The sequence below is a fragment of the Phacochoerus africanus genome, chromosome 5 (genome assembly GCF_016906955.1).
Source record: "Phacochoerus africanus isolate WHEZ1 chromosome 5, ROS_Pafr_v1, whole genome shotgun sequence".
Classification (NCBI taxonomy): domain Eukaryota; kingdom Metazoa; phylum Chordata; class Mammalia; order Artiodactyla; family Suidae; genus Phacochoerus; species Phacochoerus africanus.
The window spans coordinates 74,313,921-74,327,992 of NC_062548.1; the positions used below are offsets into that span (position 1 = coordinate 74,313,921).

The following is a 14,072-nucleotide window of genomic DNA, read 5'->3' on the forward strand; positions in this document are numbered from 1 at the left end:
AAATGTCTATTTAGATCTTCCGCCTATTTTTCAATTGGATTTTTTAAAATATTGAATTGTATGAGTTCTTTAATCAGATAAATTGCAAATATTTTCTTCCATTTGGTAGGTTGCCTTTTCATTTTATTTTATTTTTTTTTAATTTTTTGTTTTTGTTTTTTGCCTTTTCTAGGGCTGATCCCGCGGCATATGGAGTTTCCCAGGCTAGGGGTCTAATCAGAGCTGTAGCCACCGGCCTATGCCAGAGCCACAGCCAGATCTGAGCTGCATCTGCGACCTACACCACAGCTCATGGCAACGCAGGATCATTTAACCCACTGAGAGAGGCCAGGGATTGAACCTGCAACCTCATGATTCCTAGTCGGATTGTCAACCACTGCGCCACAACGGGAACTCTGCCTTTTCATTTTATTGATTTTTTTTTTTTCTAGGCAGAAGCTTACGCAGGAGATAATGAGTTGGATGAAAAGATGGTGAACAGTAGGGAAGCTGACTTCGAAAAATGAATGGTGGTCATTTCAATGAAATGGGAGGCAAATGCATTTTGTAAGAGTGAAAAGGATGGGAGCAGGCCTAGGATTTTAAGTAGGGAGGAAAGGATTGTAAATGAGTGCTGTGAGCAGGAATAGAAGTCAAAGTCAAATGATGGTTTGCAGCCTTGAGGATCCCAAACATATTCAACAACACAAATTTGCAGTGGTGTCTGTTATCATGGTAACAGTTTTTTTCCCCATTAGAATAGAAGGGGGAGGAATTGTCAGTGTCGGTACAATGGAGATTAGAATATTAAAGGAAACTAAAAATTTAGAAATGGTTTAGACAAATTAGTGGTTCATGGGAGTACATGTGGTGAGTAACTTCTATCTAGTATTTATTCTGCCAGGCCCTGTGCTAGGCCCCCTGACATTAAGTATTTCTAATTCTTACAAATGGCTAAAGTATATGTTATAAACTCCATTGTACATCTGAGGAAACTGTACCTTATGGCATCCTTACTCAAATTCACCTGCTGATTAATGGAGAAGACAGGGATCAAACTCAGATCTCTCTGAATTGGAAGCTTGGATAGAAGAGAATCCAGGGTAGAAGGGAAAAATGCCAATAGATTTAATGACAATCAGGATTAGAGTAATGGGTGGGCCCCATTGAAATTAGGCAGAGGACAAAGTGGATGGAAAAGGAGCAGAGAGAAATTTCAGAGTGAAGTCTTGGGGACAGAGCAGTGTTTATAGAATGTAAAGGAAAAAGCGAGACTGTGAATGCAATGCCTTGAACATGGCTGGCACGATTGAGGTTCAGGAGGTCAGGATATTCGGTAGGTTATCCATGTTGATGTTGAAGTGCCTCAGGATGATGGCAGAGAATAAGGTGGATAGCCAATCTGTGAGCCAAGGGGTTAAATTTCTGAGGAATACGGGCATTAGAAGATGACCATGGCACCACCTGATGCCCTAGACTTCAAAGGAGGGTTGAGGAATTAGGCTGTCAGAAAAACAGTTTAAAAGTGCCAGTGGGGGAGTTCCCGTTGTGGCTCAGTGGTTAACGAATCCGACTAGGAACCATGAGGTTGCAGGTTTGATCCTTGGCCTCGCTCAGTAGGTTAAGGATCCAGTGTTGCCGTGAGCTGTGGTGTATTTCGTAGATGCAGCTCGGATCTGGCGTTGCCGTGGCTCTGGCGTAGGCCGGCGGCTACAGCTCCGATTAGACCAGACCCCTAGCCTGGGAACCTCCATATGCCGCGGATGTGGCCCTAGAAATGGCGAAAAGACCAAAAAAAAAAAAAAAAGTGTCAGTGGGGAATAATGAGAAGATGATGCCGTAAATCTGCTGATGCAAGAGATGAGAAAATCGGTTCATTTAAAGTGGAAAGAGGTAGCTTTGTGAAGAGGTCTTCAAAGTGATTTAGAAGGGGTCTGAGAAATGGTACAATCCATGGTACCAATGCAGAAGTGGATACAGAGAGAGAGAAAGATTTGCTGAAGCTCAGACAATAAACTCGTGGCGATGGAGGGAGTGGGTGGGAAAGGTAGGCTGAATGGTCAGGTAACGGGTCTTGGAATGAGATGGACTTGAGTTTGAATATCAGCGTCATCGCTTATGCTTTGAGACTTGCGGTATTACCTAATCTTTCAGCTTCCTCATCTGCAGAAACAGACACATCTATAGCAAAAGATTGTTGAAGGACTTAATGAATCAAAGGCCCTGGACTCCTAGTCTAATCCTTTTCTGGTCCTTCCACACAGAGCTGACACTTTGTCTAGTTAGAGGACACCAACATTGGACAGGCCATTATCACCATAGTTTGCCTGAACTAGTCACTTCAGACTTGCACACCGTTGCTGGTAACACATGAGATCTCTGGCTTCTGTCCGGGCTAAAAAAATCTCTGCTGGCTGGTTTAAACCACTACTATACACATCTGGTCTACATACCTGTCTGCTTCCTGTGATAGGCAAAGAGTTTTTGCTGAGTGAGACACTGAAATGGTGATTGAAGGGACCCTTTCTCATGTATTTCAAGAGATCTTTAAAAGTAAGGAAGGCTCCTTACTCTCCTGATTCCTCCTACGTCTATATGAAATTGTTTGCGCATGAATAATGAAATCAAGTGAGGACAGCCAGAGATTATCTCAAAATAGACAGGTTTAGCAAGTTGCTCTGCTCCTGACAAACCAGGATTTGCAACCCATTCTCCTATTTATTTTTAAAACGTGTTTTTAGTTAATAACTACTATTTTTTATTGAAAAATTAGTGTATACACTAGGGAAAGAATTCCAAAAGTGCATACATAATAAAAAATTATCTTCTTCCGATTTCAGGCCCCTTCCAGTCAGTCTCCTGGCTGCCACTACTGTTGACAGTTTCTTGGATATTCTTTCAGAAACATTATAGCTATGTAGTATTTTCTGTTTATGTAAGCCTACGTATGATTTTTTTTTCTCTGTGATTTTTTTATTGAGGTATAGTTGACTTATAACATTATATTAATAGTTTCAGGCATACAACACAATGATTTAAAATCTGTAGGTGTTGTGCAATGATCTCTGCAATAAGTCTAGTTAACATCCATCACCATATGCAGTTACAGAACAACTTTTTTTCCCTTGAGGTGAGAACTGTTTAACTTAGCGACTTTCAATTATGCAATACAGTATTATTTTGTGTTTTTTTTTCCCCTTGGGGTATAGTTTCTGTCTAATATTATATAACTTTCAGGTGTACCACAAAGAGATTCACAATTTTTAAAGGTTATGTTCAATTTATAGTTATTATAAAGTATTGGTTATATTCCTTGTGCTACACAATATATCATTGTATCTTATTCATTTTATACATAGTAGTTTGTACCTCTTAATCTCCTACCCACAACATTGCCCCTAACTGCTTCTCTCTCCCCATTGTAACAACTGTGAGTCTGTTTCTTGTTCTTTTCTTTCTTGGTTGTGGCACGCTGTGGCTTGATGTGGGATCTCAGTGGATTGAACCTGACCTGCAGCAGTGAAAGCACTGAGTCCTAACCACTAGATAGACCACCAGAAAATTTTGTGTTCCTTTTTTCTTATATTCACTAGTTTTATTCTTTTTAGAGCCACATATAAGTGAAATAATACAATATTTGTCTTTCTCTGTCTGACTTATTTCATTCGGCATAATACCCTTTAAGTCCATCCATGTTGTTGCAAATAGCAAACTTTAATTATTTTTCATGGCTAAGTAGTGTTCCTGTGAGAGTGTGAGTGTGTGTGTGTGTGTATACACCATGTCTTCTTTATCCATTCATTTGTTGATAGACACTTAGGTTTCCTTAATATTTTTTTAGTGAAGAAATTCTCTATATACAGTTTCATGGATTTTTTTTAAGTCAATTCTCCAATTTGAACAGTTTCTTATCTAATATAGAGTATTTTCTCCTTCTCCTTAATGAGTGCGTAATAATCCATGACATGGCTGTAGTACAAATGACTTAGTCTCAACTTCCAGTTTGGTTCTCACATGGCTTTTTTTGGTTGATGGCAACACCATTCTCCCAGCCAAACCTTGCTGCAAACCTTGGAGTAATATCCAAGATCCTCCCTCCCCATACCTAGTAAATCATGCCAATTCTGCTTGTACAATGTTTTTCCTATTTGTCTGCCCATTTTTTTTGGGGGGGGGCGGCGTCCCATGAATATGGAGTTCCCTGGCCAGGGATCACATTGGAGCCACAGTTGTGACCTAAGCTGCAGATGCCAGAACACCAGATCCTTAACCCACTGTGCAGAGTGGGTATTGAACAAGCATCCCAATGCTCCCAGCTGGAGCTCCTTGTCCATTCTCTTTTATTCTTGTTGTCAATTCCCTGGTTTAGGCATTAACATTTTCAATAGCATTTTCCTGTCTCCAAATTTTCTATTTCTGTCCACCTTGCACACTTGCTTTTGATCAAGTTTCCAAAGGCCAAGGTTTGGTTTTCATCATTATACTTCTTAAAAACCTTCAGTGGATTCTCATTCATCATGTTATGTTTTAAAACTGAAGCAGTGATCAATAAGTATGATTTAATATTCTAATCTGGCCATTGTATGAAATGCGGATGCCTAGATAAGAATATCCATATGTAGGACCTTCGATCAGGATTTAAAAAGAAAAAAAAAAAAAAAAGGTTTCCAGGTGCTTTTGATGCAGTTGGTTACTGGGCCAGTGGAACCATTAGAATAAAGTAAAAATTCTCATCCCCCTATTTCTTTTCCAAGGTACTTTTCCAGCCCCATCTCTTACTACTACTACTCTACACTGCAGTACACATATGGTTTCTCTTTGGCTTTTTCCAGCCCCATCTCTTACTACTACTCCTCTACACTGCAGTACACATATGGTTTTTCTTTGGCTTTTTTGGTGCTCCTCACACCTTCCAACCACACCTTTTAAAATGTTTAGGCTTAAGAGTTCTCCTTTGTGGCTCAGTGGTAATTAACCTGACTAGTATCCATGAGGACTCAGGTTCAAGACCTGGCTCCAGCTTAGTGGGTTAAGGATCCTGCTTTGCTATGAGCTGCAGTGTAGGTCATAGACACCGCTAGGAACCAGCGTTGCTGTTGCTGTGTTGTAGGTTGGCAGGGGCAGCTCAGATTTGACCACCCCCAGGGAACTTCCATATGCCATGGGGGTGTGGCCCTAAAAAGACAAAAGACAAAAAAAAAAAAAAAGAGAGAGAGAGAGAGAGAGAGAGAGAGAGAGAGAGAGAGAGAGAGAGAGAGAGAGGTTTAGGGTAGTTACTGCACGAATACCTCGCAGGCAGAAGAGATAGCTGTCCTCGATTTTTTTGAACTGGCTTAGAGCTACATTACTTTTGGATTTCTCCAGCTTTCTCCCCCTGATAACTTGTAAGACTACTGTCTGCAGAAACTGTTAGTGCTTTCTTGATATTTGCGCCCACCGAGCAGTTTGCACTTTGTGGCAAGGTCTTAAGAATTTGTAGGACTAGTGTCATTGCCTGACTTAATTACCGTTGCATATGCAGTCGTTAAACTTTTCTGCCTTATAATGGAAATTTCCACACGTGTTTGTGGAGCCAAGGTAAAAAACGAGGGTAACACGCTAACATCACTCAAGAGAACTACAATCCCAGCGGGTATTGCGCAGAACGTCTGCGGACGTGATGACGCTAGGGGGCGTGCCGAGTCTGAGGGAGGGGTCGTCCTGAGGGTGGCTGGAGGCCCGGGCGGTTCTGTAGCCTTGGGTGAGAGAGCTAGCGTAAGGTGAGCTGAACGAAAGAGGGGGACGCGCTGCCGGGCGCCCCCAGTCTATGGAGCGGGGTAAGATGGCGGAGGCGGAGAGCCTGGAGACAGCAGCGGAGCACGAGCGGATCCTTCGAGAGATCGAGAGCACCGACACGGCCTGCATCGGGCCCACGCTCAGGTACCCTCGGTACAGGGGCCACAGATGGGCGGCCACGGGCGGGACCGGAGGGCAGGCTCTCTCGGGGCTGTATGCCGGGACAGCCGACCGCTGGGCCGACGCCCGCCCCTCCCTTCGGAGAGGCCGGCGATCGACCTCCACCCTGGGCGAGGCGCTTCCCCTCCACAATCCCTACGTGGGGTCCCTTCCCGATCGTCGGCGCCCGCAGCCGGATTACTCTGTAGGTTCCCCCTGCCTCCCTCCGGGCTGGGGCAGCCTTCCTTCTCCCTCCGAAGCTAGCCCGGCTCGAGCAGCTAGAGCGCGCCCGACAGATGGTGGCTCTTAGCAGTGCTTTCCCTGAGGACATCACCCTTCTCCCTCGGCTCAAACCCGGTCCTGCTCTAGACCAAGTCCTGCTCTTCAGGCAGAACAGAATTCGGCCCCACGATCTGTTGCTCGGAAATTAAACTCTTGCCTCCTTAAAATCACAACCACTTCTCAGAAACGAGTTCCTGAAAATCCTAGGCCTGGAAGGAAGTAAGTTTCCTTCTCCCCGCGCGCCCCTCTCTTGGGAGGGGGTGCTCGCCGAGCCCTTCAGGAGGACGACCTCTCCCAAAGGTGCAGCCCTCATGGTCCTCTTATCGCTGAGAAGTTACCTTCCCTCCGTACCCCCCTTATCATTGCTTCGTCCACACACTCCTCTTTTATATGGAGAAGTCAATGCAAGCCCCCACCTACCTGAATCTATTTAGCAAAACTTAGGTACCACTTATTACACACAGTGTAAGACATTTATTAAGCGATTTTCAGATATACTCAAACCGCAAAACAATCCTATTTGGTAGGTGCAGTTATTACCCTCATTTTACAGATGAGGCTCAGAGCGGTTAAGGGACTTGCCCACGGTCCTAGAGAAAATAAAGTAGGAGAGTCGTGATTCCTACTTAGGCAGGCTGGGTCCGGAGTCTGCATTCTTAACCTCTCTCGTTCGGCCTCAGCTGAGGATTGCCATCTACCTGTACTTTCTGTTAATTACTCATCGAGCGCAATTTCCAATTACCTTTCTCTTTCCCCTCGGTTTACTTGGTGCCTTAGAACTAACTCGTCTTCATCCTTCCTGTGGCACGTTCAGATCTCTGTGCAGCCAACAGCTAATTATCTTATCTACCTTCTACAGTCTTGGGTCACTGTTCCTCCCTTCAAGAAAGTTATTCCTCACTGTTTGTTTGTTCCTGGGGAGAGCTGCCTTATTAAAGTGTTTGAAGGAGGGGCAGGCTGGAGACTTTCCTCCTCATCTCTGCTTGCACGGCTTCCTTCTCCAACTGGGCACAGTGTTAGCACAGTTCTCCCAGTACATCCTTGGACATGGGACATGTCCATCTTTAGTAGTTAGCTTTTTATCCCTTACTGCTTTATGATCATGACCATCATGCTCCTCTCTTTTCCCATTTTCTTGAGCTCTTACGGATGAATGACCCTCATTTCGTTATCTTTTCTAAAAACTAAGGACCGCTTACTGGTATTCTACAGGCATTATTAGTGGTTATTAATATTTGCATTTCGTAGAACAAAATGGTGTTAGAGTTACTGAGAATGCTGTTTCAGTATTCTACAAGAAATCTGGCTACTGAGCTATAGTTGGCTGCCAACAAAGCTCCCACTGAAGCAGTTAGGATTACTAGAGTTTTTAGGAAGGATTCTTCATCAGAACACCATCAGTGTTGTCTTGAGTTGGTTGTGGTTTTCAATTGCTGTCGGTTCTTGGTTTATATGATAAGTGACTTCATTTAGTGTTATCAGTTTAGTTTGCTTTGATTTATTATGTTAACCCTCTACTGAATAGTAATGCGTATTCGTTCAGCTGAATTTCAGCCTGTAATCGTCCATTATCTTGACTTAAGAGTATATGTATGATACTTAAAATATGTTACCCATTTCCCCTAGAACTTACTTTGTTGTTACCACTGGAGTTCTTCCCCTGGAAAGTGGGATTTTGTGGGGGTAACTGGATTAGGGATCTTTTGTCCTAAGGGGACATGGTAAAAAAAAAAAAAAAAAGGTTTGAGAACCACTGCATTATCCTACTAGTTTTAGTTGCTTTTCCTTCATTATTCTTTTCATCATTAGTGGCTTTCCATTTTTGGCCTCATCCTGTCTTTGTCAGATAACCCTAAATCTTACCGTCAGAGCCAAGGTTCAATCACTTGAACATACTATAGTATAAGTAGTACCCTCCGTCTTTGTCTTTAGTCTAACTTTTTCCTGTCCATATTCATGGGGATGATCTCATCTTCGTTCCTTATCCAATTCGGAGGCAGCAGCATGCACAGACATGAGGTTTCAGATCCCGTGCCTTACCCTGGGCGCACCTCCATCGTCATCATCCTGGTTTTCCATCACAATCATTAAACAGGTTTCATTAAGGCAGTAGGCGCTCTTCGCCAACTTTATCCACTATTGTACATCACAAAAAGTACTCCTTTTTTGTAGTCTTTCCAATCTTTCATCTTTTGAGGTAGCTTAAAAATTTTTTTTTTGTTTTCAGGGCTGCACCCACAGCATATGGAAGTTCCCAGGCTAGGGGCTGAATCAGAGCTGTAACTGCCAGCCTACACCACAGCCACAGCAACGTAGGATCTGAGCCACATCTGTGACCTACACCACAGCTCACAGCAACACTGGATCCTTAACCCACTGAGTGAGGCCAGGGATCAAACTTGTGTTCTCATGGATGCTAGTCAGATTCATTTCTGCTGAGCCAGGATGGGAACTCCTTTTTTTTTTTTTTTTGAGGTAGCACTTTTAAGGCACCAGATTCTTACCTGTTCCTGAGATAAGTTTTATAATTGAGGAGGAACTACAGAACAGAGAAAAACAGTAAATTGATAGCAGATATAAGCTTAATATACCCATCCCTACAGTTCCTGCTTTTCACAAAAATCCACTTAGATGCATTGCCTAGTCAGACTCTTTCATTTGCCAACTATTATTTGCAAACCATTACTTGGTTTCTTTTCCTGCTGTGATACCAAATTATTCTTCTAGTTTTATCCCTTGTTTGAAGAGCCACAGTGGCTTGACTTTCCCATTATATGACTCTCCTTACTTTAATCTCGAACAGTATATGCCATGTTATTCCCATGTATCTTAAGGGAATGCCTTTCCTTTTTCATTGTACTTCTGAAAGCCCCAAGTTTATCCATGCATACAGAGGCCGTTGCCTAGCAAATTCTTTTGGGAAAGCAGCCACCTCTTCTCTGCCTTCATCTCAAAAATTATTTTGTTAGCTGAAAGTCCTAATTTTGCAGATGAGGAAATTGGCCCGTAAGATGTTTGAGTCTGTCTTGGTTTTAAAATAATATTGATTCCTGTTTGGAGTTCCCATTGTGGCACAAGTGGAAACAAATCGGACTAGTATCCACGAGGATGGGCTTCGATCCCTAGCCTCGCTCAGTAAGTTGGGGATCCGGTTTTGCCGAGGGCTGCGCAGTAGTTCACAAACACAGTTTAGGTCCTGTGTTGCTGTGGTTGTGGTGTAGGTTGGCGGCTGCAGCTCTGATTCGACACCTAGCCTGGGAACTTCCATATGCAGCACGCGTGGCCCTAAAAAGCAGAAAAAAAATTGGTTCCTGTTCTGTAGTGCTAATACTAAAATATTGATTGTAAATCACTCATGAAGCATAGCTCCCTATTTTCATTTTTCAAATCCCATCTATATATCTCTAGTGTTTTTTCATATCACTTATTCAGAAGAAGCCGTTTCCTCACTTTTCTTTCTGGATACTAGCAATTAACATTCAGTCTTAATTGCTATTTAAGATTTTGTTTTTAAACTTTTTAATTTAACACTGAAGTACATTGGTTTTACTTTTGTGTGTGTGCGTCTTTTTAGGGCCATACCCGAGGCATATGGAAGTTCCCAGGCTAGGAGTTGAATCGGAGCTATAGCTGCCAGCCTACACCACAGCCACAGCAATGTCAGATCTGAGCTATAGCTGCCAGCCTACACCACAGCCACAGCAATGTCAGATCTGAGCCATGTCTGCAGCCCACACGACAGCTCATGGCACTGCTGGATCCATAAGCCACTGAGCAAGGCCAGGGATCGAACCTGTGTCCTCATGGATACTAGTCAGATTCGTTTCCGCTGAGCCACATTGGGAATTCTTACATTGCCTTTAAAAAGTAGCTTTATTGAGATAAAATTCCTGTACCACACAGTTCACCCATTTAAACTACAATTCAGTGTTTTTTCATTGTATTCACAGAGCTGTGTGACAATTACCACAATCTAACTGTAGAATGTTTTTGTCACTCTCAAACGCAACTCCGTGCTTATTAGCAGTTACTCTTTATTCTGTCCCCATTCCTCAGGCAGTCACTGCTTTCTGTATTTATGGGTTTGTCTATTCTGGGCATTTCATATGAATGGACTCATATAATGCATATTTTTATAGTGACTCACCACAATATTTTTAGGGTTTAGCCATGTGGTAGCAAGTATTGGTACTTCATTTCTTTTTGTTGCTGAATAGTATTCCATTGTATGACTGTACCACATTTCTTGTCTTCTATAGTTGATGGACCCTGGGTTGTTTCTGTATATGGGCTGCTATGAACAATGCTTTTATGAACATTTGTGTATATTTGTTTTTGTGTGGACATATTTTTATTTTTCTTGGGTTTATACCTAAGAATGGAATTTCTAGGTCATCTGATAACTCTTTGAATATTCTGAGGAACTGCCAAAGTGTTTAACAAAATATCTGTACTATTCTGGGTTCCCACCAGTAGTGTATAAGGATTCCAGTTTATCCATATCCTTGTCAGCACTTGTTATTGTCTTTTATTTTAGCCATCTTAATGGGTATGAAGTTGCATCTCGCTGTACTTTTGATTTTCATTTCCCTAATGGTAACCTTTTCTTAATGCTTATTAGTTATTTGTTTATCTTCTTTGGAGCAATGTCTCTTCAGATCCTACTCAGTTTTTAATTGGGTTGTCTTTTTATTGTTGAGTTTTAAGAGTTCTTTATATATTCTGGATATAAGTCTTTTACAGGTATTTAATTTGTAAATGCTTTCATTCTTTGAGTTTTTTTTGTTGTTGTTGCACAAAAGTTTCAAATTTTGATATAGTCCAGTATATCTAGTTGTTATTTTTTTCTTGGGCCTTTTGGTGTTGAATTGAGGAAACCTTTGCTTAACCCAAGATTATGAAAATTTGCTTTTTTTTTTGAGTTGTATAATTTTATCTCTGCATTAAGATCTGTGATCCATTTTGAGTTAATTTTTGTCTATAGTATAAGGAAGGGTGTCCTTTTTACATGTTTATATGCAGTTGTTCCAGCACCATTTGTTGAGTGCCATCTTTTCTTACCCAGATATATTTCTGGCTGATTTATCTTGATCATTTTACCATGAAATTTGTGTTCCTTGTTTATAGCGGAAATGTAACATTCAAGACCTTGTTATTGTGTTTATTTGACTTTGGTGTTTGGCCTGATCTGGCTCTTGAGTGTTGTCACCTGGGAAGAAGTTTCCTCTAACGTTTTCAGCAAAAGATTTTCTCTTTTTAGCTTAATTGATGCTTTCCATTTCCAAGGTTCCTGTGTTATAGTAATGATGTGATTACTATATTTGATCTTGAAAAGAACTTTACTTTAGGGATTGATTTTTGTCTTGACCTGATGGAATTGTTTTGTGTTATATTGCTCAGTTTTAAGATGGACATAAAGCATATTAATGATAGAATATTTTTAATCTTTTTCACTGTTAAAACATTATGTCAACATTATAAGAATTTTGGAAACTGTATTAAGAATTACTTATAATCCTATAACACAGCTGCTGTTGTTTTGGTGGATTTCCTTCTAGACTTTGTTTTGTATATTTTGTTGTTAAAAAGCTATATTCTTGCTTTTCTATCTTGCTTATTTAAATAAGTTGTTTGTCAAGCTGGCTCTTACAGAGAACACATTGGGGGGATATTTTCAAAATCTGTTTTGCTCAATATCATTTGATAATTCAGTATGGAGCACTGGCTTAACCAGTTACTACTTCTGTGCCTTTGACCGTATAGCTGTGTTATCCATCCTTTGCTCTCCCCCATAACCTAAGTTGTACAGAAACCAGTTAATCATAATCCTTGGTTCATGACACTTTGTCATTTTTGGCCCCTGCATGGACTTCTTTAAGCAATTAAATAATTGTTTTTATAATCAACTTACCACTGGAGTGGATAGATTTTTCTCATCTTTAAAATGGGGATGGGGGAGTTTCTGTCGTGACTCAGTGGAAACGAATCTGACTGGTATTCATGAGGACACAGGTTTGATCCCTGGCCTCGTTCAGTGGTTTAAGGATCTGGCGTTGCCCTGAGCTGTGGTGTAGGTCACAGACGCAGCTCAGATTCCTTGTTGCTGTGGCTGTGGTGTGGGTCGGAGGCTACAGCTCAGATTGGATCCCCAGCCTGGGAACTGCCATATGCCGTGGGTGCAGCCTCAAGAAGCAAAAAAAGAAAAAAAAAAAGATAGATGCATAAAGTAATGATGCTGTTTGGCGATTAGTGTTACATATGGTGGGGTATTGTTTTTGATTAGGTGGTTAGAAAACGTTGTTTGGCAAAGGTTTGAGAAGATTGAAGGAGCAAGCCTCTGGGGATTGTACCTTTCATACAGTGGACACAGTGTGAAAACCCTTAGGAGAAGCATAGTGGCGGGGGAGGGGGGGGGACTGCGATGGTAGGAGACATTACTGAGGGTTCAGAGCATGTAGACTAAAAATGAGACTTTGACTATATTTCTAAGTGTTATGGCAAGGTACGAGAAAGTGACATGCCCTGACTTTAAGGTTAAACAACATTGTGGGGACTGTGTGGAGATTGGAGTACAAGAGGAAGCAGGGAAACTAGTCCAGGGATGTTTGAGGTAATAAGAGCATGGTAGTAGCATGCAGTAAGGTTGGTGGGGAGGTCATGCGATTGGATTTCAAATATATTTGGAAAGCAGAGCCAAAATGTTGGATTAGTTATGGATGCTAAAGAAAGAGAGGAATCCAGCATGGTTCCAGGGCTCTTGGCCAAAGTGAATGAATGGTGGTCCCATTTATTGGAATAGAGAATAAAGGGGGAGGAACTTTTTCTTCATAGCACTTCTGCCTGATGTATATAATTTTTGATTGTCTTCTTCATTATAATGTGTATTCCAGGAGGGGAGGAATTTTCTTCCTTTTGTTTGCTGTTGTGTCCTGGGAACCTAAAAGAGTGCCTGGCAAACAGTTGGTGCTCAATGAATATTTGTTGAATGAATAGAAGAATAAAATAATTGTGCCATGAACTGTTAATTATCTGGGGGGTTGATTAACTGATTTGCAGATTATCTGTCTTAAAAAATATGACCAGGCTTTTGAAAAAAATTAAGCTGCTGAAAATCTTGAAAACCTTAGTATCCAAAGTGTTTATTCTTTGGAATTACATATGATTTTAGAGTTCTTCTTTCTCTTCATCAAAAGCATAATTTAAAATAATTAGCCTCTAATGCCTGTTATTCTTCAGTATTTTGTACAGTGTTAGAAATTTTCAACTTTATAACTCTAGTGACTAAAATGTTGTAATGTAAGAACACATTGTATGAATAAAGCTTAGCATTTGGCAGTAGGTTAAGATTGTACACTTGGGGAAAAGGAGGTGGATAGTGTTAAATAAATCTCATTACAGTATGGAATAGGATAATGAATTTTTTGTGGTTTGATAAAGAGAAGTTAGGTTTTATTTTAATAGCATCATTTAATTACCAAGCAAATTTCAGAAAAGCTGAAAAAACCCTCTTGTAGCTGATGAGATAATGCTGGTTTGGTTTAATCAGTATTGGGCTCTGTGTCCGATTTTATTTGAGCTAAATAAAAATTTTCATTGATGCTCTTCCAGTGGAGGATTATTCTGATGTGTTATCTGATCAATTAGATTCAAACCAAAAAAAAAATTAGTAGTCACAGGGGAAAATTAAATGGGAGGAGTGGCAGTTGGCAGTTATTCCTGTGTTGAAGAATTTATTAGTTATCTCCTGGAAATCTTATCTACTATATAATTCTGAAAATAAAAAATGAATAAGTAAATTATGTTTATTTGTCTGGGCTTGGAATATTTTAACAATGGAGAGGGAAGGATATGAATCATAATAGATCTAATATTTTTCC

The 14,072-nt window shown here is 40.9% G+C and overlaps 1 protein-coding gene across 2 annotated transcripts in view; it reads left to right on the forward strand.

Annotated features, from left to right (window-relative positions):
- Window positions 1-5,661: 5,661 nt before the first annotated feature.
- The window catches only part of EXOC6B (exocyst complex component 6B), a 597,903-nt gene continuing 589,492 nt past the window's right edge, over window positions 5,662-14,072 (forward strand). For both annotated transcript variants that reach the window (XM_047781788.1, XM_047781789.1), the window contains exon 1: window positions 5,662-5,898. In XM_047781788.1, coding sequence (XP_047637744.1) covers window positions 5,786-5,898 — 113 coding nt within the window. In that variant the 5' untranslated portion in view covers window positions 5,662-5,785. The remainder of the gene's footprint in view (window positions 5,899-14,072) is intronic.